Here is a 25,308-nt window from a genome sequence, read left to right as displayed (position 1 = left end):
GATCGCCTTATCTCGGTCCAAGGGTGGGCTTCTGGCCCGCTTGAGAAGGCCCGCTCCGGAGCCCGTCTTAGCCATGTCAACGTCCACAATACGCGGCCCACTAGCTCGAGCCCGGCGCTCCTTTGGGCCCGGCCCAAGGCTCCACTCGACTCGGCGTTCAACTTGGATTCGGAGCGGAGTTGACTCGCTCCCACCCCAACAGGCGCCGAGTTTGGGGCGAGAACCACCTTCTCCGGCGAGTAAAAGCTTTCGGAGGGCTCTTTTCCGCCGGTGTCCAGAGAGACGAGAGCCCGGTCCATGGACAATTACGTCGTCCCGGTCCCCCCTCGGGAAAACTCTAGACCTCTTCCCAGGCACTTCCCTCACCTCTTTCTTTTCCCAATTCCTTGCTTTCTCGTGAAGAAATCTCTCTGAAATCTTGATGGAAACGTACTCGTTCGAATCGATTTGGTTTTCTTGCGGTGGAAGGCCTGGATGGAAGCGAAGTGCTCCAGAACTGGATGGAAGGATCTCTTCCAGGTACCGCCACGAAGCTTCTCAGCTTCTTCTTGATTCGTACGCCGAGGTGGGTTTCAATTTCCAGCTCAGCTTCGAGTTCCATATTGATCCGTTCATTTTCTTTAGGTTTGGAATCTAGGGTTTCTACTGGATCTTGATATTGTTCTTTTCCCATTTGCAATTCGTTTTGGTGTAATGTTTGGTTGCATCGAATTGGTTCTTTTTTTCTTGAATCTGACCGCTGGATCTCGAGCTAATTCTTTTTCAGTTTGTAAGTTGTTGCAGTACAGTATTTGCTTAAATGTTGATTCTTTCTTTCTTGAATTTGACTGGTCTCTTTTAATCCGAGATTCTGAAATCTAGGGTTTGACGTTTGACAGGATCTTGATATTGTTTCCTTCCTGTTTGTAGTTCTTTCTAATACAACGTTTGTTTGCCATGAATTGGTTCTTTATTTCTAGAGCTGGTTGGTTTCAGTTTATGCGAGATTCTGAAATCTAGGATTTGACTGGATTTTGATTTTGTTGCATTGAATTGCTTCCTTTCTGTTTTTAATTCGTTTTAGTTTGATGTTTTCTTGCATTGAATTGGTTCTGTGTTCTTGACTCTGTCTGCTCTCACTTTATGGAGATCCTGAACTCTGGTGCTTGACCCAATCTTGATATTGTTCTTTTCCTGTTTGTAATTTGCTTTTAGGATAATTTTTGCTTGCATTCAGTTGGTTCATTGTTTCTTGAATTTGACTGGTTTTCTTTATGTTGACATAGATTAGGGCTTTTGATCATAATTACAGTAATGGGTCTGATAGCTGTCCGACTCATGTAAGGGTCCTACCTTGTCTTATTTTCTAGCAGTACTCTTTGAATTTTTTTGCTTCTAGTTGAGGATTTCTCTGCAATTATTTTATTTATAAGTTAGTCACAAAATTTTGCCTTTCAGATGGCTCGAATGGCTAATGCTTTCAACCAAGAAACGTCAATATCTTATGCGAGGTCAGTGTCTCTCTCTCTTTTTTTAATTAATAAAGTTTCATGTCCTTTTTTAAATTTTTTTTTAAGGGAAAATGACATTAGAAATTGAACTCGAATTTTTTTGTCTTGTCCATCTTTGCAGTTTTTAGGATTTATTGAAGATCTGCTTCTTGTAGATGTTTGTGGATAACCTATGAGCACATATTTGTTTTCGTATGTTTCTTGTATTTTAGCTTGGGTGTGTTGATCGACATCTTTAGTTATTTTATGAATGGTAATGGGCATATTTCATGAATGTTAATGGATATAATCATGATAAATTGTGCTGTCCTCTGATATAGTATTTTGCTCCGCAAATTAGGCCTTATAGGAATTTGGCGCTTCATTGTTGCAATTGTTTTGTTCCTTCTGAATAAAATCAGACATCCTAGGATTAGGGTAAGATAAATCTCTTGAGGCTATTTTGAAGATTATTTGTCTATGTTATCTTGAATTCTGAGGGTTGCACTGGGAACATACCAGGAAACTTAAAAGGAAACCACGACATTAAGTAGCAAAATGTCAAAAAACTTTTTGGTTGAACAATGTATCTAAGCCACAAAGCAAGGTCTTACACTTATATTTGTTTAATTCCAGAAAGAAGATGAAAGTTCATGGAATCTTTTACGATACAAAGTAGTGCCATTTAGCTTTCCAATGCAATAAGAAAGATGGATTTTTTCTGCACTAACCATATTAGTATACAAAATCTCGAATAACAAGTCTCCATCTTTTTCTTTGTCCTTATTGCTAATGCCAGGACAAAACTACTTCTCACTTAGATAAGGATACTACAGCTTCAACCAACTTTGCAATAGAAGAAAAAAGAGCAAGAAGTGCATGGATACCTGTTGCATGTGTTCAGAAGAGGAGGTCCATAAAACAACAAAACTTGAACTAACAAGCTTTCACACTACACTCTGGAGCAAGTTATGCTGAACCGACTGGAATCGGTCCGTTCAGCCCGTTCCAGTACAGCATATAAAATCGGTTTCGATCCTATCTGGGTTGGAACCGATCGGTTCCATACTCGTACTCGGTTCGCACCGGTACGTCGGTGGAACCGACTTTGCTGCGCGCTGTGGCCTTTGACCACAACGCACGACCTTTTTTCTCCGCGACCGACAGCGCGTGGCCTGTCTTCCTTTCAACCACATCGCCATGCATTTTTCCGACAACGCGTGGTTGTCCATTCAAATTGAGGTTGGCCTCTTCCCGCTCGGCTATAAAAGCCGAACGAGGAACACATTTCAGAGGTGAGGCAAGGGAAGGAAAGGGAAGGAATTAGCCAAAAAATATTGAGGAAGGAAAGAAAAGGGTAAGGATTAGCCCAAAAAATATTGAGGAAGGGAAGGGTATGGATTAGCCAAAAAAAGACGAAGGAAGGGAAGGGAAAGGAAGACATCCAACAGAGGAAGGAAAGGTGGATCGAGTAGGGATTCTGCAGAGGCCGCGTGAAAAATATTGAGGAGGTGAGAGAGCGTCGTTTTCCTTCCAAAAAAATCCAGCAAAGGCTAATTAAAATCTTTTTCCTATATTTTTTTAATATATCTTTTAATGTGCTTAAAAAAATGTCAAAAATTGCCAAAAAATAGAAAATGATGCCCAGTGTTTTCATTTCATTTTGAATTTTTTATATGTCATAGATTTATGGACGATGTGCATGGTGACATTATTTTTTTCAGAATATATATAGTTTATATTTTAATAAAAAATAATTAAAAATTAATTTTTTAATAAAAAATAATTTTTTTATAAAATAGTAGTACGTTGTACATAATTTAGAAGTCATTTTAGAGGCAGAATTTTTTGGTAAATTTAAAATAATTAAAAAATTAAAAAAATAATTTAAAATTAAAAAATAAATTAATGTCCTCCACAACGATTTTATCAACAGGATACCTTTCAGAGCCAGAGTTTCAGCGAGAGATCCAAAAGTTCTTATGACTCGACGCACATTCCTCGGAGATTGAGCATACAAGACTATAACACCGCTTGGTTAGAGGGATGGATTGTTTGCCTCTTTATTATGCTGATGATCTGGATATCGACAAGAAGCATCGCCACTCGATCCGATTTTAGATATTCGAGAGTGCTTTAAATATATGTAATTGATTGTATCTTAATTTAAAGAAATTTTATGTTCTTCATCTCATAATTTGAATTATTTGGAAGTAATAAGTTGCATTATCTAGTTTAAACCTTTAACCTAAATATAGAAACATCAAAAAAAGTCCAAAAGTGAGAGAACTCCCCCCCCCCAAAAAAAAAAACTGATGCCCCAAACCAGCCAAACCGGTACGGTACTGGTTCGATTCGGTACGGTACTGGTACCCACCGGTACGTCGATATAGTCGGTACGGCAGACCTTGCTCCGGAGCATATTAACTTATCTCTGTACATATGTTTCTCCTTTTTGAAGTTGTATTCCAAATTATCTCAGTTCAATCTTAATATTTAAAGATTTAAAAATTATCATGATCTTCTACTTTATGTTATAAGTCTTAACACCATGCAAGAGCAAGTTATGCAATAAATAATTTGAACTACACTTTACATTCATTTCAAATTATTATTAGTATACATTCATTTCAAAATATTATCTTTTTCTTTAATATTGAGTGTCAACCGGAACAATATGTATACACTATGTAGTATTCCAAATCATCTTCAGTGATCTTTTAAAGCTGCACTCACTGATGCTGACATTTATGTTATCCAGCCAAGTTATAGCTGATATATTTTCCTTTTTTTAAAAAAAATAATAAAACCAAAAATTAGTCTGCCATAGCATTGTATCTCCTGTCTCCAATTGTCTTCTGTACCATGTTATTTATATCTTGTCCAATGATTTTATTTGCATGCTGATGGCACTTCAGCTGTATTTTCACTTGCCAAGGACTTTTTCCTGTGTTCTACAGGATACTATTAACCTTTTGCTATTAACTTTTTTGCAGGGAAGGAGTTTTAGGACTGGAATTTGACATGAAGGTTGACCTTTGGTATTTTTGAACTTTATGTTGGATATATTAAAATGGAAGGCCTTTTCTTTTCTAATGTATATGTTTTGCTGTTGCCAGTTCTGCTTCCAAGTCTTATATAGCTCAACATGATCAAGCATGTTACTATTTATGGGTAAATTGGGGCTGGTTTTTGGTGTTGGCTGTGAAACAATCTCCAAGCCAAAGTCTCAAATTCTTATTTTTGCCTGTTTTGTAAAATTTCTGGGTATTGAATTATCGATTCATGAATGTTATAATTGTCCATCTAAGTCTGGCGCTGAATATATACTGTATCTAATAACAAATCCAGGATTCCATAACTGACATTTCAAGTTCCGGATGCCAATTCATGCTATTTAATAGAAGAGCTAGACTGCAAGATTGAGTTGGTGCTAACTGGCAGTAGTTGCTAAATTGGTTCGTTAGCATGCGTCAGAGTTTTTGAGCCCTCTTCAACTCTCGAGAAAGATTATTTAGAGTTATAGCCCATTCAAGTTGCTAATATTAACTATGGATAATCATGTCCATGTTGCGGTTTATCAGTGAAGGCATAAATCACTACCACCATTATTCTATTCTAATGCTTAAGCCTGCAATTCTTTTTCTTACTAAATATTGAATCATCTGGATGAGTATTAAAATTCATGCTTTCTCTCTGACTAACCTGAGAATAGTTATAGTGGGTGTGGATTATTATTGGCTTGATAGCTCATGCAAAATGTAACTATTCCGTAGCTGTTGAGTTAATAGTGACAAGCTTAGACAGAAGTACAGAATGCATCAGGAAAACTAAATGTAGTTCAATGTTCCGTGCATTCAATTTTCCAGCACGGTTGCAGAATTGTCAAGAGCATTAACTTTTGTTACCTTGATCATTTTTTTGTGCATATAATGTTTTATAAATCTCTTATGATCTCACACTTATTTTACCTTGTATTCAGAAAGATTGAGGTTTTTGATTAATTGTGTTTGAACTCTGTAGGGAATCTATCTTGCATCAGTAACAAGATCAGGATGTTTAACAGTGCATGACTTTGAAACTCTCTATTGTCTAGCATATGGTCCAGCATCAAGTAAGTTTCCATATTATGATGGACATAATCAGCTGTTTGATGCAATCTTTTTAATTATTTAGTTTTATGACGAGATGATGTTCGATATGCTTATATTTTTATGAAAGTTATCTTCAAATATTTCTTAATCATGTAATATTCAGGACTAAATCTCAGATTGACAAGTTGGTTTCTTCTTTATTTTTTTTTTGCCTAAAGTACTTTGATTATCTAAGACTGCAAGAAGTAACTATATACTTGTTGATTAACCGCTTGATCCCCAATGCTTAAGCTGTTAGGGAGTGGGTCAACAATGTACATTAGGTCCCCTTCTCATGTGCAGGCTGGACTACACATTTGGAGATAGAAATGAGTAGAGGCACGAGACAGGTTGAAAGGACAACTGGATTAATTAATTGACTTGGAGGGGACTTGAACCAAAAATTTCGTGTAATCATAGCTTCCATACCATATTAATTGACTATTTGATTCCAAAATCTTAAGCTGTTAGGGAAAGGGTCAATGATGTATGAGGCTTAAAACCAGCAATTACAAATATTAGCAGAGATTGCACTTTGAATTAGCTAGTATTATAATCTCCAATTCCTTGTTTTTTTTTGAATTCTATTGTCATAGTAGTGTGAAATAACTTATGTCATGTAGGAAATATGCAATTAATACAACTTCAAACCTAAATACAGATACATGCTTGTGTGGTATTAACATTATGCTTCCATTATCTTGATGCTGTATATCTAATAATCATCAAAATAAAAAGGTCTCTAAATTCAAATCATTGAATTCTAGAAATCTTGTTCTGGATATTATTCAGTTCTCCACTATCTGTTGAAGCCTTTCAGAAATTAATCCTTTTACAATCTCATTTCAGGCTCAAATACATTTCAGCCTATGCCCTTCTTGCTTCCAATCTCCAAGCCCTTTTTGAACTTTTGGACCTTTTTTTTTATCGATTATATCTCTTCATTGACTCATGATTTATGTTTAAGGATCAGGTAACATGGTAAGAAGATATTATAGAAGGCACAGAAATGTTCATCTGATTTAGTCAAACCTGTAGATTGCATCATAACAAAACTTTTAAGTGTCATCTTCTGTGATAGAAAATATATACAGAAGGTATTTAGCTTAATTAGTCAAGGATTAAGCTATGCTGCAGAAATGTGAAAACACAGGATAGCATTGAAACATCCTGAGAAAACTAAGTGACTCCATGTCTGAAACTTTAAAATGGCTGGAATAAAATGAATTTGGTCACAGTGACACTGCCTTTGTGCCATACAAACCTAAACTGAAGAAAGAATTTTGTGCCAGTCAGAATCATCATATGTCAGACAACATAGAACTAGAAATCCTTATAGAGTGAAGCCCAAGAAATTTGAATGGATGCAACTTTTCTTCGAATCAGGCCTCCTGATATGGGGTAATGAGGTATATGTTCATTGAGTTTTTCATCTTCTTGCAAATTCAGATATTTAGGCCTATTATGATTTTGAATTTTATACTGGGATACATTCAGAAAGAGTAAATATTGTACATTTGGCAGAGTCCTAAAACCAACAGAACCTGATATACATGTTGGAATCCAACTCAATTTAAAGGCTAAAGCTGTTACATTTTGGGCCCGATCATCTATATAAATCATTCTCCCTCCCACTAATTATTTCATATTGGACTAAATCTCACACTTGATCCTTAACAAGATAGCTGCTTATAATCATATTTTCAAAGAATTTGCTAAAAGATAGGCTACATATTCCATGCCTTAGATATATATATGTAGTAGTACAGCTCAATAATGGTACTTATGATGTGGTTTGTGAAAGTCAAAACTCTCACCAGGACTGATATCAGTCTAGCTTCACTTTGTGTAATAATTGTTTTTCAACAATTAATATTAGCTGTATGTTTTCTCATATATGATTTTATGTGAAAATTTTACCTGTACTTATGGTACAACAGTTTGCTGGAAATATGCATATTTTATGTTAATTCAGTAACCATTAGACATATTTGAGGTTGAACATTATGGGCTAGGTTTCTATTGGTTCTTGACAGGTTTATTAGCGGATGAAGTGAAGCCTTTGCTACATATTTCTACATGTCTGCCATTAAATGTTGTTCGATGGAACCCAGCAAATCAAGACGAGGTCTGAGTGAGATGGTTCATCTTATCCCTGATGCATGTTATTGCATCTTTCAGTTATCTAACTTAAGAATCTGTTTGGTGCCTGCTATTGGTATCCAAAAAAAAAAAAAAGAGAAAAAAACTTTTGTGACATCAAATGGTTAAATTGACCTTTCATTTTTTTTTGACCTTATATATTCGTCAGTTGAATGCTAGTGGAAAATCGTTTAGATGTATTATATGCATATTTGCAAGTCGCACAAATCTTGATAGAAAGACCTATTTCATGATTACTAGTGTAGGGCACATGCAATGTACGAGAGAGCAACTATCAGGGACAGAGCAATGGGGCTCCCCATTTATGGGGGCACAATCCTTAAGGTTCCCCAAAATCCTAGTATTCACCTTGGCGCAGCTCCCTGTCCCCTTGAGTTAGGCACCCCTACCACACATCTATTAAAACTTAGGTGGGCCCCTTTCCCTCTCTAAACCTCCACATATTTGTGCATTCCTTAAGATTTTTTATAATGGCAAAAGAATCAATGGTGGATCAATTGGATTTGTTCCTTGATTTTCTTGTTTATTAGAATTTAAATTCCATATGGAAGTTAAAATTCAATCTGAATTGCATACTTTTTAGAATAATAAATATTTCTTGGCTTGTGAAAACTGTATTGTTAAAGATTAGCTATTGTAGTTCCTCTAACACATATATCTGATTTTGATCATTATGGCACTAAGAGATGAGCTTCTGTGATTTTGTTTGTTTAGATTAACTAAATGCTTAGTATTATGGTATAGTAGTTTAGATCAATTATGATTTACATGATTTAGAAGAAATATACCATCATATAAATTTAGATCTTTAATGAACTCCAACAATCTTTTGTTTAGTTGATTGTTAATAAAGTTCTAAATATTTTTAATTACATGTAAGTTTGTTATACGTATATGGTCCAAATAATAACCATTACTACAATTTTAGGACTTTTTATGATGCTAAATGCATATACAACAAACAATAAGTTTTTAATTGTTATATCACAATGGTAATCACCATTATGAACATTATTTAATAATGACAGTCATTCAAGCATTTGAGAAGGAAACCATTATGTTCTGACAACAGAGCTAATAACATATTACTTTTATAGCTTTTCTCTAATCATGGTCTATAGTAAAACAATAATAGCTTATCATATTTTAGAACATGACTATTATAAAACCGAGGCATTTACATAAATATTTCATTCTTTCCCTCCTTTTTCATAGTTGCTTCCTGGGAACAATTAGTGGCTGAGATTTTTTATATAGCTTGATACTTTTGAGTAGAATCTTGGATGTTGTGATGGCCTTGGGTGCATATGGTGCTCATGATAATAAGGAAGGATGGTTGTGATCTCCTTATCTAAACATTTTTTATGAATGTTTACTATGATAGTCTCATGCATGTGTGATGCTCAAGGAAAAGCATGGATGGCTTTGAGCTTCCATGATCGAAGTCCCCCCCCCCCCCCCACCAAAACACCCTCTTCTTCTCTTGTTTATGACACTTGATAATAAGACTCCAGTTTTGGTTATTAAACCTATGCTATTTTTCTCTCCTAAAAGAGAGCAAATATAACATAACCAAAAATGCATCTAGTACTTCAGGTGTTGATAGAGAAGTGGCTAGATTGAGATTCCCAAATAATTTCCAATTATGCCCCCTCTTCTCCTTTCCAATTATCTAGAGGTGTGCAAGTTCCACGCTCCCCCCTTCTTCGATTTCCCTGTTGAGGTCATGTAAGAGGAGAAATGACAGCTTTGATTTCTTTGTTTAATCAGATATCATTTATGAGAGAAATGGATGGCTGTGGTTCGTCCATTTGATTAGATGTTATTTAGTACTTGAATGAGAAAGGGACCGATGAAATCCCTATTTCTTTGCCAGAATGCGTACATATTCTTATACTTTCTACGTTTGCACTGCATGGCTTCCCTTTTCATCCAGCTGTCCATGAGATAGTCCATTGAGCAACTGATGGTTGCCTCCATAGAGTTTGCTTTTTATATTCTATCAATGCTTCTCTATGCAGCATTTGTTCTGGAAACTTAAGTTTTTTCCTTTGATTTAAAATCTGAGGAATGATATTTTGCTGCAAGTAGAAATCATAAATAAGGTTTAAAGCAAGATTCGCCGTCTCGGTACTGGTGCCACACTAGCACAGTATCGGTACGGTAAGGTGTGGAGTTTTTTTGGCGTATTGAGTATCGATATGCCACCCGTAGTGGATATCGGTACGGTATAGTAAACTCCATACCGCTCGGTTCGGGCCGGTATAGCGTACCATGGTTTAAAGAGTTATGGAACAAGGTCCTGTTATGTGTAGGATTTTGAGTAGGCACATACTGAGCTAACATTTTGCGGTTTCCTCTCTTAGCTTCTTTGCCCAATGCTGGGTGTTCAGTTTGGGGGGTGGAGTATTAGCATAGTTTTCAAACTTGTTCTACAAGGAGTGAATGGTCATCTTATAGATTCTATTTCTTATTTTTAGTTAAATTCATATTAGATATTATGTCAAAAGCGCAGAACAATATTCTATAGTAAAAATGGACATACCTAGCATGATAATTTTTTCGTGAATTGATTAAGGTGAATTTACATTTGCATTGATATTCTCATAATATAGGATTGGTATGTTTATGTTCATATGTAATATATACCATGGACAAATTTGTTCATTAGTGGTCAATGTACATATATTCGCAGCTATCCATTTGTTAGTCCTGTGTTCTTCTGTCCATTTGTTTTTAAGGATACTTGTCTGTGTTTTGTGAACTTGCAATGAATAAAGACATCTTCATGGGAACATACTTGCACACCTTCAGCCGTATATGTAGTGTATGTGTGGATGTCAGTTGGCATGTCTATCCATCGAAAGGTTGCACATGTACTTCTATGTACGCATCAATATTGGTGTTTCTGCCCGTCAGTTAATTGTCTTTGGTTTTGGTTTATCTATTCTCAATTAACAATTGCAACAAGGTTGAACCCTAACATATTTGCAAGTTTATGTAAGCAATCATGGACTGGCATGGTGTACTACATGCTTTGTAAGATCAGGAGACTAATTTGCTTATCACATTTCTGCAGGTTGCTTGTGCATCTAGACAAGATGATAAAATTATGCTTTTTGATATCGGTTATATTTCATCTGAACCTGTTGAAGTAAGTGATATTAATTACCTTTGGTTATTGCTAAAAAAAAAAATCTTTGGCCGACGTGTTCAGTTCATGCTTTACCTTCTAATTTGTTCTATCTCGTCTCATTCTAAATTTCAGTCTTCTTATTCTGGATATTCAACCCTGTCCATTTTCCCTTGTCTGTTAATGATGCCGAACTCCTTAGGCTACCAAATTAATGGAAGAAATTTAGCATTATAAACCTTCAAATTTTATTCATTTTTCTCATCACAGTATTTCTACCTTTTTTTTACTCCCTATAATTGTATCTCAAAGGGTTCATAATTATCCGTTTTGTTATCATGCATTTGATGCATGGCTATAATGTGATGTTTTCTTTGTATTGGCAACCAATATAGGTGTTTGAGAAAGGGAAATCTAAGTTTTCTCGACACAGCTGTGAACTGTACAATGGTTTATCTGATATAGCTTTTGCCTCTGCTGACAAGTCAAGGTTGGTAACATCTTCTATCATATTAAACTTCTGTATAGAGGTTTACTATAACTGATTCTACTTAATTTTGAAGTTCATTCAAAGATCATCTCTGAACTATGAGACTAGCAGCTGGTTCTCACATTCCTTTTTTGCATTTTTTTGCTAATTAATTTACTCCTATGTGCATCTCCGAATCATGAGAGTTCTTATTTTTTTAATTTTTTAGAAGGATATATTTTCATATTTGAACATATCTCTAATGGGATTGAACTTCATTCTTCAATATTTGAACATATTTTAAAAGGGATATATTTTTGTTCATTCTATGCATGTTCAACTCAATATTTGAACATATTCTATGCATGTTCTTAGTTTGGTTAGTTTGAAACTGATTTTTTTTCCCTTCTCTATATATCTATGTCCACACATAATCATGACCATTGTCCTTAAGTTCAAGAGTCTCTATGCTCTTTATTATTTCCTAAGGAACCTATTGCTCTGAAAAATCAAGTTTCCTTGCTAATATTGATTCAGTCATGGCTTCCATGGTCATGTATCAACTGTCGTTTTTATTTCAGTGAATATATATGAGCACATTATAGATTGTCATGCATTAACAGGTAATTCAATATGGCTTATATTCTTCTCTGCTTTAAAGATCTGTAAAGTTCCTTATTTGATACAAATTTTGATAACACGGTTATATTTTATTTTCATTTCCCCACTATTCACCAATGTTTCCTTTCCTAATATCATTATTACTTTCATTGGTGGGTTTAGATCTGCAGCATTTGCTTTTTCAGCAACATACTGGTATTGGGTCTTTTGCTGGCATGGTAAATTTCTGAAGAGACCCTTTAACAACTCCATAATTTTGTATTGTATCACATAAAAATATATGAAAATGGATGAAGATTAATAGGTTTAATAAACCAATGCAGAAGAGTCCAGACTGACAAGTAGCTTACCACATTTTGTAACAATGGACAATTTAATATTTTTTTGGTCAATAATGGTAGTTATGCAAGACCAATTTTGAGACTTTTGCCTACTGTTCCAGCAAATAGACTAGATTTTCCAAAGCCAAAACAAAATTATCATGTCCATTCAAAAAAGTAGTTCTGCAGTGTATACTAGATAAAGCTTAAGCATTAGGAGCCCATGTCAATTGATTATACCATTCTTAAGAAAATATAATTAAATGCGTATAGGTTTTGACCAGCAGAGTAGCTTTCCCTAATAAAGATAAAGTTGTAGGTGCCAAGATTATTTTGATCCTTGTAGACCAAGATAGTGTCAAAAAAGTACTAAATACACTAGGATGTCTATTATTGTTGAACAATGGTACCAACAATATTAACATAATTAACTTTGATAATGCCCTCCTTTTACTCCTTACTCCTTGGTCTTCAGACGCAAATCTAGTGATAGCTTAAGTTTGGCCTCCAACACGTGAAAATGGGTCGAAATCGTTTCAATGCAACTCTCTAGAGAGAACCACAACTTGTTTCTTTTTCTCCTCCTCCTCCTCCTCCTGCTTCTGCATGTCCTCCATCTTCTTCTTCTTGTTTCTCCGTTTTCTTCTTTTGCTTTTTCTTCTTCTTCTTCTTCTTCTTCTTCTCCTCCTCCTCCTACTTTCTTGCCTCTTCTTATTCTGCAATGTATGTTGGACAAAGTTTAAGCATTAGGATCCCATGTCAATTGATCATACCATTCTTAAGAAAATATGCTTAAATGCACATAGGTTTCTTCGATCAGCAGGGCAACTTTCCCTAATAAAGATAAAGTTGTAGGTGCCAAGTTTATTTTGATCCTTGTAGACCAAGATAGTGTCAAAAAAGTACTAAATACACTAGGATGTCTATTATTGTTGAATAATAGTACCAACAATATTAACATAATGAACTTTGATAATGCACTCCTTTTACACCTTACTTCTTAGTCTTAAGACACAAATCTGGTGATAGCTTGGGTTTGGCCTCCAACACTTGAAAACGAGTAGAAATCTTTTCAATGCAACTCTCTAGCAACTCTCTAGCTAGAACCTCCAACACATGAAAATGACTCAAAATTTTATCAATGCAACTCTCTAGCAACTCTCTAGCCAAAACTTACTGCTGCTTCTTCTTCTCCTTCTCTTCTTCTCCTTCTACTGCTTCTTCTTCTTCTTCTTCTTCTTCTTCTTCTTCTTCTCCTTCTTCTTTTCCTTCTTCTTCTTCTTCTTCTTCTTCTGCTTCTTCTTCTCCTTCTCCTTCTTCTCCTCCTCCTTCTCCTATTCCTTACTCGTTTCTTCTCCTCCTCCTTCTCCTATTCCTTAACTATAAGTGGATTTTTGCTTTGGGCAAACTAGATAAAAAATGGTGGCCCAGAGCACGAGGCTCCCATCATTGTAGGCTTTGGGGAGGGCCGGATGTATACAACCTTACACCTATGTGCAAAGAGGTTGTTCCAATGCTTCAAACATATGACCTTTAGGTCATAATGGAGCAACCTTTCCTTGCACCGAGGCTCACCATCTTATGGGGATGAATTTTATCTATTTTAAATGGTGTTAAATCAAACCTTATAGGAAACGTGACATGAAATATTTTGACCTCTTACCCTTGGGACAAATATTTTGACCTCTTACCCAACTAGCTTTCTTTAAGAGAATGAAAGGGACAAAAAGCCAGACGAGTGCCTAGCAAAACGAAAGAAAAGCAGAGGGATAGGAGAGAAAAAGGACCAGGGAAAGAAACAAAACAATAGCTTCCAACAGCTTACAGCATATTAAGATTTACAAAGAGGGGAGCAATCATTATAATCTGGTTAATGTTATGCGAATAAATTTCTATATGATTGTCTTTGATTTTCTTTTATCTGTTTCATAGGTTGCTTGCATCTGGCTTAGATGGTGCCATCTACATATGGGATAGGCGGCTAAGTAATCTTCCATGTCTTGAGCTTACAACTAATTCACAAAGCCAAATTAATAGTATTGTTTTGGACTTGGAAGACCGGGTTAGTAGTGCTGATTGCAGCCTTTGTTTTCTCTGTCATAGATTTACTATATGCATTTTCCTTAAAATGGTTTGATGAGGAGTTTGTTGGGTTACTTATATCCTTTCTTTTCATATTTTGTTTGACAACTTCCTTTGTATGATTATAATTATTAGCTAGAAATTTCTTCAATTTGCTTGATATTATCCAAAATTGTTCTCGACTTTTTTAAACACTCATTCTGAATATGCTAAGATATTTCTAAAATTCAAAATTGTCATTGAAAAGGTCTTATCAATTAGGCTCTCTAAGATACATCACCTAGTATTATTCATCACTTAGCATATTAACAGAAGGTTCATATTTTGATCTTACACAAGCCAATGGCTTTTTATGGGCATGACTATTTATGGACTAATAGAGAAACTTTATAGTTGAATCCTGTTACCATACTTATGATTATATGCCTATGATCAATCTCGAAAATGTTTGCTTAAATGAGAATGATCATATCTTCTTGTATATGGTGGAACATCTTCATAGTCTTAACATTGTGATAGACATAATGGATAGACACTTAAATTCCTCATCATTTAAATTTGTAGGAGTACAATGCTCTTGATATCTACTTGAGTATTATATTATACTAGAAAAATATTTGGAATGTCTTGAAGACCTGAAGTGGTTTGATCTTGTAGACACTTGAATTAATACCCATGTGCTTTTGTATTATGTGTGTCAAGCCTAGGATTTGTAGAATTCCTTCATACACAAGTATTTTTAATGTTTGTGAAGATCCTTATATGTTGTCATTGAGAACTGTAGATTGTATTTGGGGCAAGCAAACATGGGACCATTTATGCTTGGGATCTTCGTGGAGGAAGAGCATCATTTGCTTTTCAAAGTCATAATGAGGTACACAGCTCATATAACTATAACATCGATGTCTTTAGTATTTCAATATGGTCTTCAATGTTTCAATATGGTCTTCATTATATTACCCTTGTATTCATTCTTTAACACATGATAGTTGACAGCCTGCTTGTATAAAGGGTCTTGAGCCTTTGCATGTACTTGTAGGCAAGGTTTTAAATTCCGTGGGACGGGGCTATCTCGGTTTTTCCATAGAACGTGATGCACCGCCGTCTCGCCCCGTCTCGACACTTGGGATGGGAGATGTCCCAAGACGTGCTGATTGGGGTGCTGGGATGATGGCTGGGTAGTCTTGTGTCGACACATGGGATGGTACCACGTCTCAGTGTTCCACGGGATATCCTGTCGGGACTTGAATCCTTGCTTGTAGGTGTCCAAGCCATAAGTTAGTATTGTCGGCATTTAATGCAAATGTTAGCTGCATATGGGAAATGCTGATTTTACTGGAAATGTAAGAATGTAATGTCACAAAAATTGAATTTCCCACATAGTCCACATTCGATCATTCCAATACTATATTGGCGTGTTGCAAAATCAAAAAAGGATGATATGGATTGTCATCTGCATTATTTAAATCAAAGGTTTGGAGTCGGGCGGCCATCTGTGGCCAACTCGAAAGTAGTGAAGCCTTGGCGGATTTTTAGGAATCAGAGGTGAAAAGGAACAGAAGTGGTAGAGTTGGGTTTTGTTTAATATTTAGAGCCCCAGTAGGCAAAAAGTATCTTTTCAAGATTAAAACTATGGTAAATGTCCATACTTCTGAATTTGGGATTGGTTTCACATGCATGGAGATCGTTGTCAAACACTGTTTTTTCTCCATGGGCATTCCATGTACTGAATACTATAAATTATTAAACTATAGTGATCAATGCTTGTTCCAATTGTTTTAGTTGGCTCTGTGAGTTACCCAAGCATTCCTATGGAGGGCTACCTCATTCATGAAACATAGTGATTTTGCATGCAACTTTCAAATTGCAACGATATGTTGTTTGGTGCTTGCATACTAAAGCAATAATGATTTTATATTACTTGATAATTTTTTTAGGTGAACATTAATTATATAACTCTTTTCTGCAATAGTGGTATACTTTTGAAAGGGTAAGATGCTTTGTAACCCAAAACCTTAAAATAGCTAACATTCTATTCAACCACTAGAATTTAAAACCTTGAGTAGTGGACTTCACTACTAAAAGTGTAAATATTCCCATGAATAATGCTGTACCACCCATAAAAAGTCCATCTTAGAAATAGAACAATGTCATGTAGGGTAAAATGTTATTACACATGGGCAAGTGTTGATTATATTAGTCGGCTCTCTACTACGACTCTTTTGAGCTTTTTCCTTTTCTTATTCACTTTATTTTGATAAGTAAAGATTGTCTTCAGCATTATATGTTTTGTAATTTTTAAAACATTCTAAATTTTTCATCAAAATTTTCCACTAGGTGTATTATCCCCTTTTGACATCTGTGAAGTTACCGTCACTGTTGGGGAAAATCACATCTTTAAAGGTATGTGAAAGAAATATCAACTTGTAATTGTATGTCTCTCTCATAGCTTGTTGAGTAATTTGATTCTATGCTGAGTGTTTGTTACTTTGTTTCATCTATCCAACACACATCCAGACCTTTAAAAATTGTCAATTTTGGTAACTCAGCATATAATATATGTTTTCATGTTGTCATTAGAATTTAAAAACATGCGTGTGCATGTCTACATTTGCACCACCTGCTTGCTGCAATACGTATAAAACCAACCAACTAATTCCAGATTTCAATAACGAAATTATAAGTCACACAAATATATATTTTATGTAATTTTACCATGTGAATTTATGAAATTGTAGGGTGTAAATTTTTTATTGCATGAATTTGGGTTTTTCTTTTCTTAAATGGAAGGTAAGAATCAAAATTCAACTTGTGCACACTTAAACAGACATTATAATAGCAGTTTGTTAGTTAAGGTTGTAGCTCTGTTTTTTTTTAAAATTGCTATTTGCTCTTAAAAGAGTCCTTAGTTAATTTGTTTTGTAGTTGGTAAAATTTTCATTTGGTCTAGGAAATAGAAGGATACTAAAGTGTAAAATATATTTTAAAAAGGTTTGAACAACCCATGATAAACATTGGAATGTAACTCTAGTGAAAAAGTGGCAAATGATCGGAGAGGTATTAACAAGTAGTAGAATATGCTACTAAAGCTTGGATTTGTTAGTTGGTGTAATTGTACTTTTGTTGGTGCTGATAAAAAGCATTGATGCATATTTTGGAGAAGTATCCTCTATTTTATTAATTAAGAATACATGGAATGTAATTTTGGTGAATGGAAATGAAAATGTGAAGACTGGTGACCAAGAGATCGAACAAAGTGTTCGATTTCATTATTTGGGCTCTATTATACAAAAATAATGAGGAGATAGTTGAAGTCTTGAAGATATATGTAATAATATTAGAGCTGCTGGGATGAAGTGGCGAGGTGCATTTAGAATATTTTGTGATAGGTGCATACTTTGGAGACTTGAGTGAAAATTTTTAGGACAATAAGGCCTGCCAATTGTATGGTTTAGGGTGCTAGCAATAAAGAAAGTACATGAAAACAAGTTGATTATGACTGAGAATGTTAAGATGGATATGTGATAAAACTAGAAAGGATAAAATAAAAAATGACTATATTAAAGGAGCTTTAGGAGTTGCATAAATTAAAGACTGTGATGGAAAATCGATTGAGATTGTATGGATATGTACAACAAAGATCTAATGAGGTTCCAAAAAGGAGAGGCATGTTGGTTTGTATTGAAGGTTGTAAGAAAAGAGGGTTGAGAAGATCGATGGTAACATGGATGGAGGTTGTGAGGAAGGATATGGAGAAACTTGGAATAACATCAAAGGTAGCTGGGGAAGATGATGCTAATCATTGAGGTTGACTCACTTAAAAATCTTAATTGAAGTGTTTTAGTGGCAGCTGCGAAACATCATGTTTTAGAATTTGCACCAAATTAACAAGCCTTGGCAATGCAAAATCTTGTTTCGGCATATGGGCCATTTGGTAAAGATTTTCTGTGAATCCTGCTGCAAAAAAACATGAAAGCTATCGTTAATTAGCTTGCATGCAATCTGGGCGATTATGGGAAGAGGGAATCTTGGACTGGTGAATTCGTCATTATATAGCTTTACCTCAAAAATTGGCCCGGGCAGGTGCTGGGTACCATGTATTCACCAAGTAGCACCCTGCATCACGTTAGCAGAATATATGATGCAAACATTTTGTGGTACTGTGCATCCTGTTAGCAGAATATATGACACAAGCATTTTATGGTGCGTTCTCCCAGAGTGCTTGGCACCCACTAGAAGTTTGTCAAAGTGAATCACGACATCACCTCGCTATGTAACCATTTTGCCTGCAAAGCATCGGAGTAAACCAGTTGCAGAGAGCTCTAAAATTGGCATATCAACTGCTGGCCCAAACATTATTTAAAAGTTACATTTCAATACAAATAGCAAATTTATTCTTGAGCTAACAAACTGTAAAATAGTTGAGAATACATGACATACATCAGGGTCGCTATATGAACATTCCTTGGATAATGGCCTCACTAAACTATTAAAATTGTGTTTACTAGCCTATCATCCCAAGGTCATGATATTACATCTTGTCAACCTATTCTAGCATTTACTCCTTGGGTACATGCCTTGATATTCTTGAAGCAGGTTACTAGATCCACCTGGCACACCGAGTTGGACTTTGTGGCTACTTGAAATTATGTTTGGAACCATGTTATGGATGGATCCTGATTTTAATGGTGTAATGTTGCTCTGAGCAGGTCCAATTATAATTTGTTCTCATCTATGCGGTAAAATGGCATGGTGTGGGCTTTAGACATGCACATTTTACTCTTTATCAGCATATATTTTGATGGAAAACAAAGCATATATGCACTTTTTTCCCTTTTCCATAATTAATGATTTTTTTTTTGCATTCTCTATTTAGATGTGTTATAGTTTGTACAAAATGTACATTTTATACCCTCATCACTTTTCAGGCACAATCAAACATCACGCCAAAGGAAATTCACTCGATCAGCTTCAATCCATCTTGCTCCTATCAGTTAGCATTCCATCTAGATGATGGTTGGTAGGTTCTTGGTGGTTCTTCATCTTCAATTTACTTTTTCCTTTGGAATTATTCTAGTCTTTATGATGATACTTATTTTTGTGGGTTACTTATTACATACACTACAATGTTTCAACACCCACACCTTCCCCCCCCCCTCTCCCTCTTTCTCCAAAGAAAAAAAGACAATCTCATTTCGTCAAGCCAACTGATATTTTTGTTCTCTCCACCAGTGGAGTCATGTTGATAGTTCTCAAACAGCAAACTGCTTTGGTGATCCTAGTTAGGTCTACAAGCTTCTGCTTTTGCCAATACATGACACAAGGTGTTCCTGCACTATTATGTTTGATTGAACTTTTTTATTTAGCATTGCATGGTTTTTGCAGGTCCGGGGTCTTGAATATTGGGAGCCTTAGTGTGACACATGTGCATTGTCCTCCTGCTTGGTTGTAAGTGAAGTTTGAATCTGTTCTTTCATATCAAGTGATATTTTGGAGGTCATATGAATATAATACAAGTTATCAATTACTATGTTTTTGTTTTCTTTTGTTGTGGAATTAGGGATGGCGTGGGCATGTCCACCAGTCCAAATTTGAGAAGACCGTCTTGGCTGCCAGCATGTTCGGTAAGATCTGCCAATATAATGTATAGGTTCAACTACCATTCCAAATTGTGCTGAAACAGATTTCAACTTAGTCTTGCTAGTATAAATCTAGTGTTTTATAATAGTCTTCCATGATGTAATGTTGTAGTCACTTGTAGAATCTCTCTCTCTCTCTCTCTCTCTCTCTCTCTCTCTCTCTCTTTCACCCACCACCACTTCATGCTTTGAAACTGCTTAAGTAGTATAATACACTAGCTCATGAATGAGCAAGCTTTCCCCAGCTCCCTCTTCTTTTCAAACTAGAGATGAATCATGCAATAGAAGCACCCATTGAGAAGGTATGTTAGAAGCTTAGTTAATATGAATGTCAAAGTGCCAATTCCCCAGTGAAAAAATTATTGGCATAATAAAAGTGGCTAGTGATTCTTAGAATGATTCTCGAAAGGTGGATTACTTTGTGTTGTAACTGTGTTTAACTTGTTGTATGTTATATTAGAACGAAATAAGTATATCAATCAAGCTTGCTTCTTTAAGTCATTATTAAGTTAGTCTTGGACTTCTATTTAGGGTATGTTTGGTTGCAAGGAAATCCACAGATGGAGAAGTGAAAATGTTTCAGAAAATCAGTTATAAGCTTTCCAAATTTGTAAACTTTTTAATGAACTATACAAAGGAAAGCTAGATTTTCAATGGAAAATTGGTTTTCTTCCTTTCTAAGCAAACATACCCTAAATCTAGTAGTATTTCATCTTTTTAAGCTTTCTTTTCTTTTATTAAAAAAACACGGCATACTAGTTTGGTGTATGGTATGCCATACCATATTGAACCGGGTGGTATGGGATGTACCGTACCGGTTCAGTACTAGTACATGGTACGAGGGCGTACCAACATTTGGTACGGAGATGGGCCCAGTACCGAGATGACGTATCTTGGTTTGATGTCTTAGTGACTGAAGCTAACAAGATTATCTCTACAATCTTCAAGATATTTCTTCCCTTGGTGTTTGAATCAACCTGTTTTGACATTCTTAAGGCTAGTGAATGCTTAGATATTGGCATGTTATGTTTCAGGAGACATCCTGAACTGCAGAGCATTGTTAAAATGTAAAAGTAACTTCAGAAAGGTGTCCTAGGAATCTTGTAGAATCGAGACAACTCTTTTTGGTTTGGCAGTGTAATAAAGAGCACCTAGCTCTTGCTCCTATTTCTCAAAAAATCTATCAAGCCTTGTGCTGATTCATGTCGCCTTGCAGAACTTCTGCATGAATATGCACTTCCAGCCAGAATAAACTAAAATTTGTGATCTGTTTAATTCAACTACATAACAGAGCCAGAAAGTGTATAGAGTACACTAACATTAAAATCCTTTCTTAATCTGAAAAAGGAAGTCTTGCAAAACTTTTTTCACGCTATGTGCAATATATTGTCGTCATATACCAGGAACCATCTACATATAACAAAAGGCAATCAGAGCTCTATATTCAGTTTAAAACAAGCCCTAAGAAAATCTCTAAATTTGCTGTCACTCAAGAAATTGATAATCTACAGGCCGCTGCTCTGGTGTTTTGTGGGTATATGTATATGGCTTAGAATCATGCTTTGTAAACCAATTGTGATGCTTGTCGTGGGATCACTAATCGGTCCATGCTATTATCGGATGGGCTGGGTAGCTGGTGTCAACTTTAAGATGCAGCATCTGGGATATGCTTGTAATTATTCATCATTAGCATGGAGAGATCTTTTAGATTATATGCACTGTAGTTCCAATGATCCAAAATTTTATTTGGAGCATATAATCTGAAGTTCCAACAAACCAGAGTTGGAGTATTAAATACTAAATTGCTAATGCAAAGGAATCTGGTGCTGATATTTATAGGGTTGATGTTGGCTTGACAACTACTCATAAAATCTGCTAAATTCTTTCATGCAAAAACTGAGTTTTGCTCTATAGTTGATGCTGTTTGTTTTTTGTGCTTGGGCAGCATGCTTAACAACAGTACTAAACAACTTCAAAAAAATTAAATAGTTAATACAACAATTTTCCAACTTCTAGTAAAGGTGACAAGTAACAACAATCAGCGCTTTGTGACTGAAGAGAGCATTTATATCTTGAAGAGGACAACTATTATGGGAAACGCAGCTAATGATTTGTGCAGATCATACTATTTTGGAGAACTCAACATGGAAAATCCATAGGGTAAACTGATATCTGATGTGTTACAGTCTCATGTCTGCTCAGCTGTCACCATGCATGCACACAGTATTTTGTAGGAATATGCTACCTCAAAAGCTCAATATATCTTCTATGTCCAGATCTATGCGGTAGGATCTTCCTCTGGTCATGGGATTTATCTGCTTGATTTCTATCCAGACACAAGCTCCGCATGCCATGTAGATTTTGAGTGAGTACAATTAAATCTTACTCCCTTCTGTGAAATTTTGTTCGAAGAGGCAGATTGAGCTGGAGGACGTCCCTATCAATTGCTCAACATCTGCAAGTAGTTATCGATTTGCCACTGCAAATGATTTATTTATACTAGCAAGAGATTTAGCTTAGGTGCATGTGTGTGTTTTAATATGAAAAGTGAATTTGCTATTGTTGTTTTTTTTCTTTTTTCATCACCATCATCATCATTTGTGTGTGTCTAGACTCCAGATACTTATTCCTTCTACTTGTCAGGGACGTACAATGCATTTCTGGAGAAAGTAGAGGAACCGTCCAAAACAAATTTGTTCCTCTATCACAAAATGTTTTGTCTTGTGCTGCTCATCCCTGCAATGGTACCATCATAGCAGGAACTAAGGTTAGGTTCGACAACATGATTATTTTTTTTCCTTTTGTGGAAAGACATTGAAATAAATGAAATTCATGACATTCACATAATTTTCTAGCTGCTGAAATTTTTTGATTCACCAAATCGCTGAACATGTGTTATTCAAAACTATGCTTATTTATGTACTCAAGGATTTCTCATTTACGTGCTCCTTCATAATCTTTACTGTTATCATGAGCTGGTACAAAAGATTTCTAAGTGAATAAAAGATTAATGATAGTATTTTCCCATAAAGCCCATATTAGTCTGGATTTGGCGTGAACATCACTTTCTTCTTTTTTTTTGTTTCTTGTGTCTCTCTCCTTTTGGGGGTGGGGATGGTGGGAATGGTAGGGTGCTATTTCTTTGATGATTGTTTCTTGTCAAATCAGCTTTTTATATGGATCTAATGCTTGATTTCAGCAATGTTCTTTACTGGTGATCTCTCAAAAGTCCCACACTCTGGAAGACTAGGACTGTACTATGTGAAGGCTGGTCAACATTGTTCATTGTAGTTGAACTGAGACACTGCGTCAGCGTCATGTTGGGTAAGCGAGAGCACGCACATTCACGTTTAAAAGACTACCCATGTAAACGAACATGGGGGGATTATGAAGACGTATCCCCTTGTAGGCACCAAGAAAATTGCTACATGGAAGGATGATGAGCACGCAAACTCTTGCAGGTACCAATAAATATGCAACCTGTCTGTCTTGACTGGATGAGCTGCTACATCGTCGAGTCTGGTTGGCAGCAAGGAACAAATGGACGGTGATGGACGGTGATGTTTTTTATCAATTTTTTTTTAGGATCCAAACATGTAATTGCATTTCGCTGTGGGAATAGCAATAAATTAAGATGGTTTTTTTCTAGCAATAATGTGACGATGCATGCCTAAAGTCCCGCTTTTGAGGTTGGAATGTCGTATGGTCGGTGGCTTCCAACCAAACAGGGCTTTTGCTGACGGAATCGTTGGAAAAGAGTAGGAACGGGGGAAAGGCTTCACTTTTTCCATGGAGAAAAAGACTCGTCATTGCAGCGAGATTAAAAAAGTCAACACATAGGACGAACATTTTATTGGCATTTCCAGCGTTGACAGACTTGTCTCGTTTAGCACTCGCTACTCATGGTGGAGTTTTCTATGTTTGCTGCACCTTTAGAAGTTAAGCTGGTAAGAAACTTTCATAAATTAGTCCCTTTAATGGTTCTCTGTGTGCGCGTATGTTTCGATAGAACTTTAGTTGTTGACTTTCTTTAACATCGGGCACGTCAAGCATTTGTGTCACGTAGAAGTGTTTGCGTTGGTAACTTATAAACAGTTTATAAGAGAAAAAACTATAGAGATACTTCTTCAAGTTTTGAAATTCGTTGCAATTAAAATTGATCTATGTAAAATTTGACATTTTTTGGGCCCAAGTCTAGGCTATAATCAGCTTTAGTAAAGCTGTTGTAATGTTGCCCAACTGTCTGTAGTTTTTCCAGCGTTGACAGGCTTGTCTCGTTTAGCACTCGCTACTCATGATGGAGTTTTCTATGTTTGCTGCACCTTTAGAAGTTAAGCTGATAAGAAACTTTCATAAATTAGTCCCTTTAATGGTTCTCTGTGTGCGCGTATGTTTCGATAGAATTTAAGTTGTTGACTTTCTTTAACATCAGGCACGTCAAGCATTTGCGTCACGTAGAAGTGTTTGCGTCAGTAACTTATAAACAGTTTATAAGAGAAAAAATTATAGAGGTACTTCTTCAAGTTTTGAAACTCGTTGCAATTAAAATTGATCTATGTAAAATTTGACATTTTTTGTGCCCAAATCTAGGCTATAATCAGTTTTAGTTGTTGTAATGTTGCCTAACCGTCTATTTTTTTATTACAAAATTTCAAAATGCCCTTCCCATTAACTTTGTAGAAAGGAAAGTCATATACTTATTAGTTACTTTGTGATCTATGCAGCCATGTTGGTGTTAGATTTTTATTAAATAATGATTAAAAGTTTTCATACTTAAAATATATATATTATATATATATATGTTAATAAGGGAGTTTGTCTTGGTGGTTGGTGTGTTGTTTGGGTGGGGATGAGATAACAGGTTCGATTCCCATTCCCTCCTTTTTATTTCTATTACGTAAAGCTTGGTTTTCTTGTGCTCGTTGGGATGTTCCCTCCTTGTCCGAGCCGAGCTCGGTTCTCTTGTGCCCGTTGGGCCTGTGCTTGTCCGAGCCGAGGTTCTCTGCAGCCGAGCTGGGCATGTGCTTGTCCGAGCCGAGGTTCTCTGCAGCCGAGCTGTGCTTGTGCTTGTCCGAGCGAAGGTTCTTTGCGCATGTGCTAGTGCTCGCTGGGCCCTGCCCCTGCTCGTCCGAGGTTCTGTGTGCCTGTGCTCGTCTGACCCACCTCAACTGAAGCGCGAAGAGCCGAGGCCGAGGTCGGACCACAGGTGTAATGAGCCCAGAGGAGCCGAGGTCGGACAACGGGTACGATGAGCCAAGAGGTGCGTGGGCCGTGCCTCG

General features: G+C 36.1%; 1 protein-coding gene across 24 annotated transcripts; it reads left to right on the top strand.

The window, feature by feature from the left end:
- The first annotated feature begins 166 nt into the window (after positions 1 to 166).
- On the top strand, positions 167 to 23,681 carry LOC103711385 (Transducin/WD40 repeat-like superfamily protein). Of its 24 annotated transcripts, none has more exons than XR_015971311.2 (19): positions 167 to 353; positions 469 to 565; positions 1,266 to 1,319; positions 1,438 to 1,490; positions 4,466 to 4,499; positions 5,493 to 5,583; positions 7,639 to 7,730; positions 10,845 to 10,919; positions 11,294 to 11,388; positions 14,241 to 14,370; positions 15,175 to 15,264; positions 16,728 to 16,793; positions 19,319 to 19,410; positions 19,776 to 19,838; positions 19,951 to 20,014; positions 22,306 to 22,394; positions 22,673 to 22,796; positions 23,229 to 23,353; positions 23,491 to 23,681. XR_015971311.2 is itself a non-coding variant. In XM_088707204.2 (18 exons), exons 1-18 carry the CDS (start codon positions 298 to 300, stop codon positions 23,277 to 23,279), a joined length of 1,416 nt encoding a protein of 471 aa, XP_088563330.2. In that variant the 5' UTR covers positions 167 to 297; the 3' UTR covers positions 23,280 to 23,681. The 24 variants fall into 24 exon arrangements, 11 of the variants coding, with proteins under 11 accessions (XP_088563330.2, XP_038973420.3, XP_038977162.2 ...); XR_015971310.2 differs by having other exon boundaries at positions 463 to 565; XR_015971308.2 differs by having other exon boundaries at positions 463 to 565; positions 7,618 to 7,730.
- Positions 23,682 to 25,308: the final 1,627 nt, after the last annotated feature.

The sequence above is a fragment of the Phoenix dactylifera genome, chromosome 11 (assembly GCF_051530095.1).
Source record: "Phoenix dactylifera cultivar Ajwa chromosome 11, Ajwa_hap1_PhDact_Kaust_v1.1, whole genome shotgun sequence".
In the NCBI taxonomy this organism is placed as follows: Eukaryota; Viridiplantae; Streptophyta; class Magnoliopsida; order Arecales; family Arecaceae; genus Phoenix; species Phoenix dactylifera.
This window is presented reverse-complemented; position numbering and strand designations above follow the sequence as displayed.

Coding starts and splice junctions, on each gene's coding strand:
- LOC103711385 (XM_088707203.2), top strand. CDS start 298: ATGGACAATTACGTCGTCCCGGTCCCCCCTCGGGAAAACTCTAGACCT. Junction 1,491..4,465: donor ACGTCAATATCTTATGCGAG/GTCAGTGTCTCT, acceptor ACTTTTTTGCAG/GGAAGGAGTTTTAGGACTGG. Junction 14,371..15,174: donor TTTTGGACTTGGAAGACCGG/GTTAGTAGTGCT, acceptor TGAGAACTGTAG/ATTGTATTTGGGGCAAGCAA.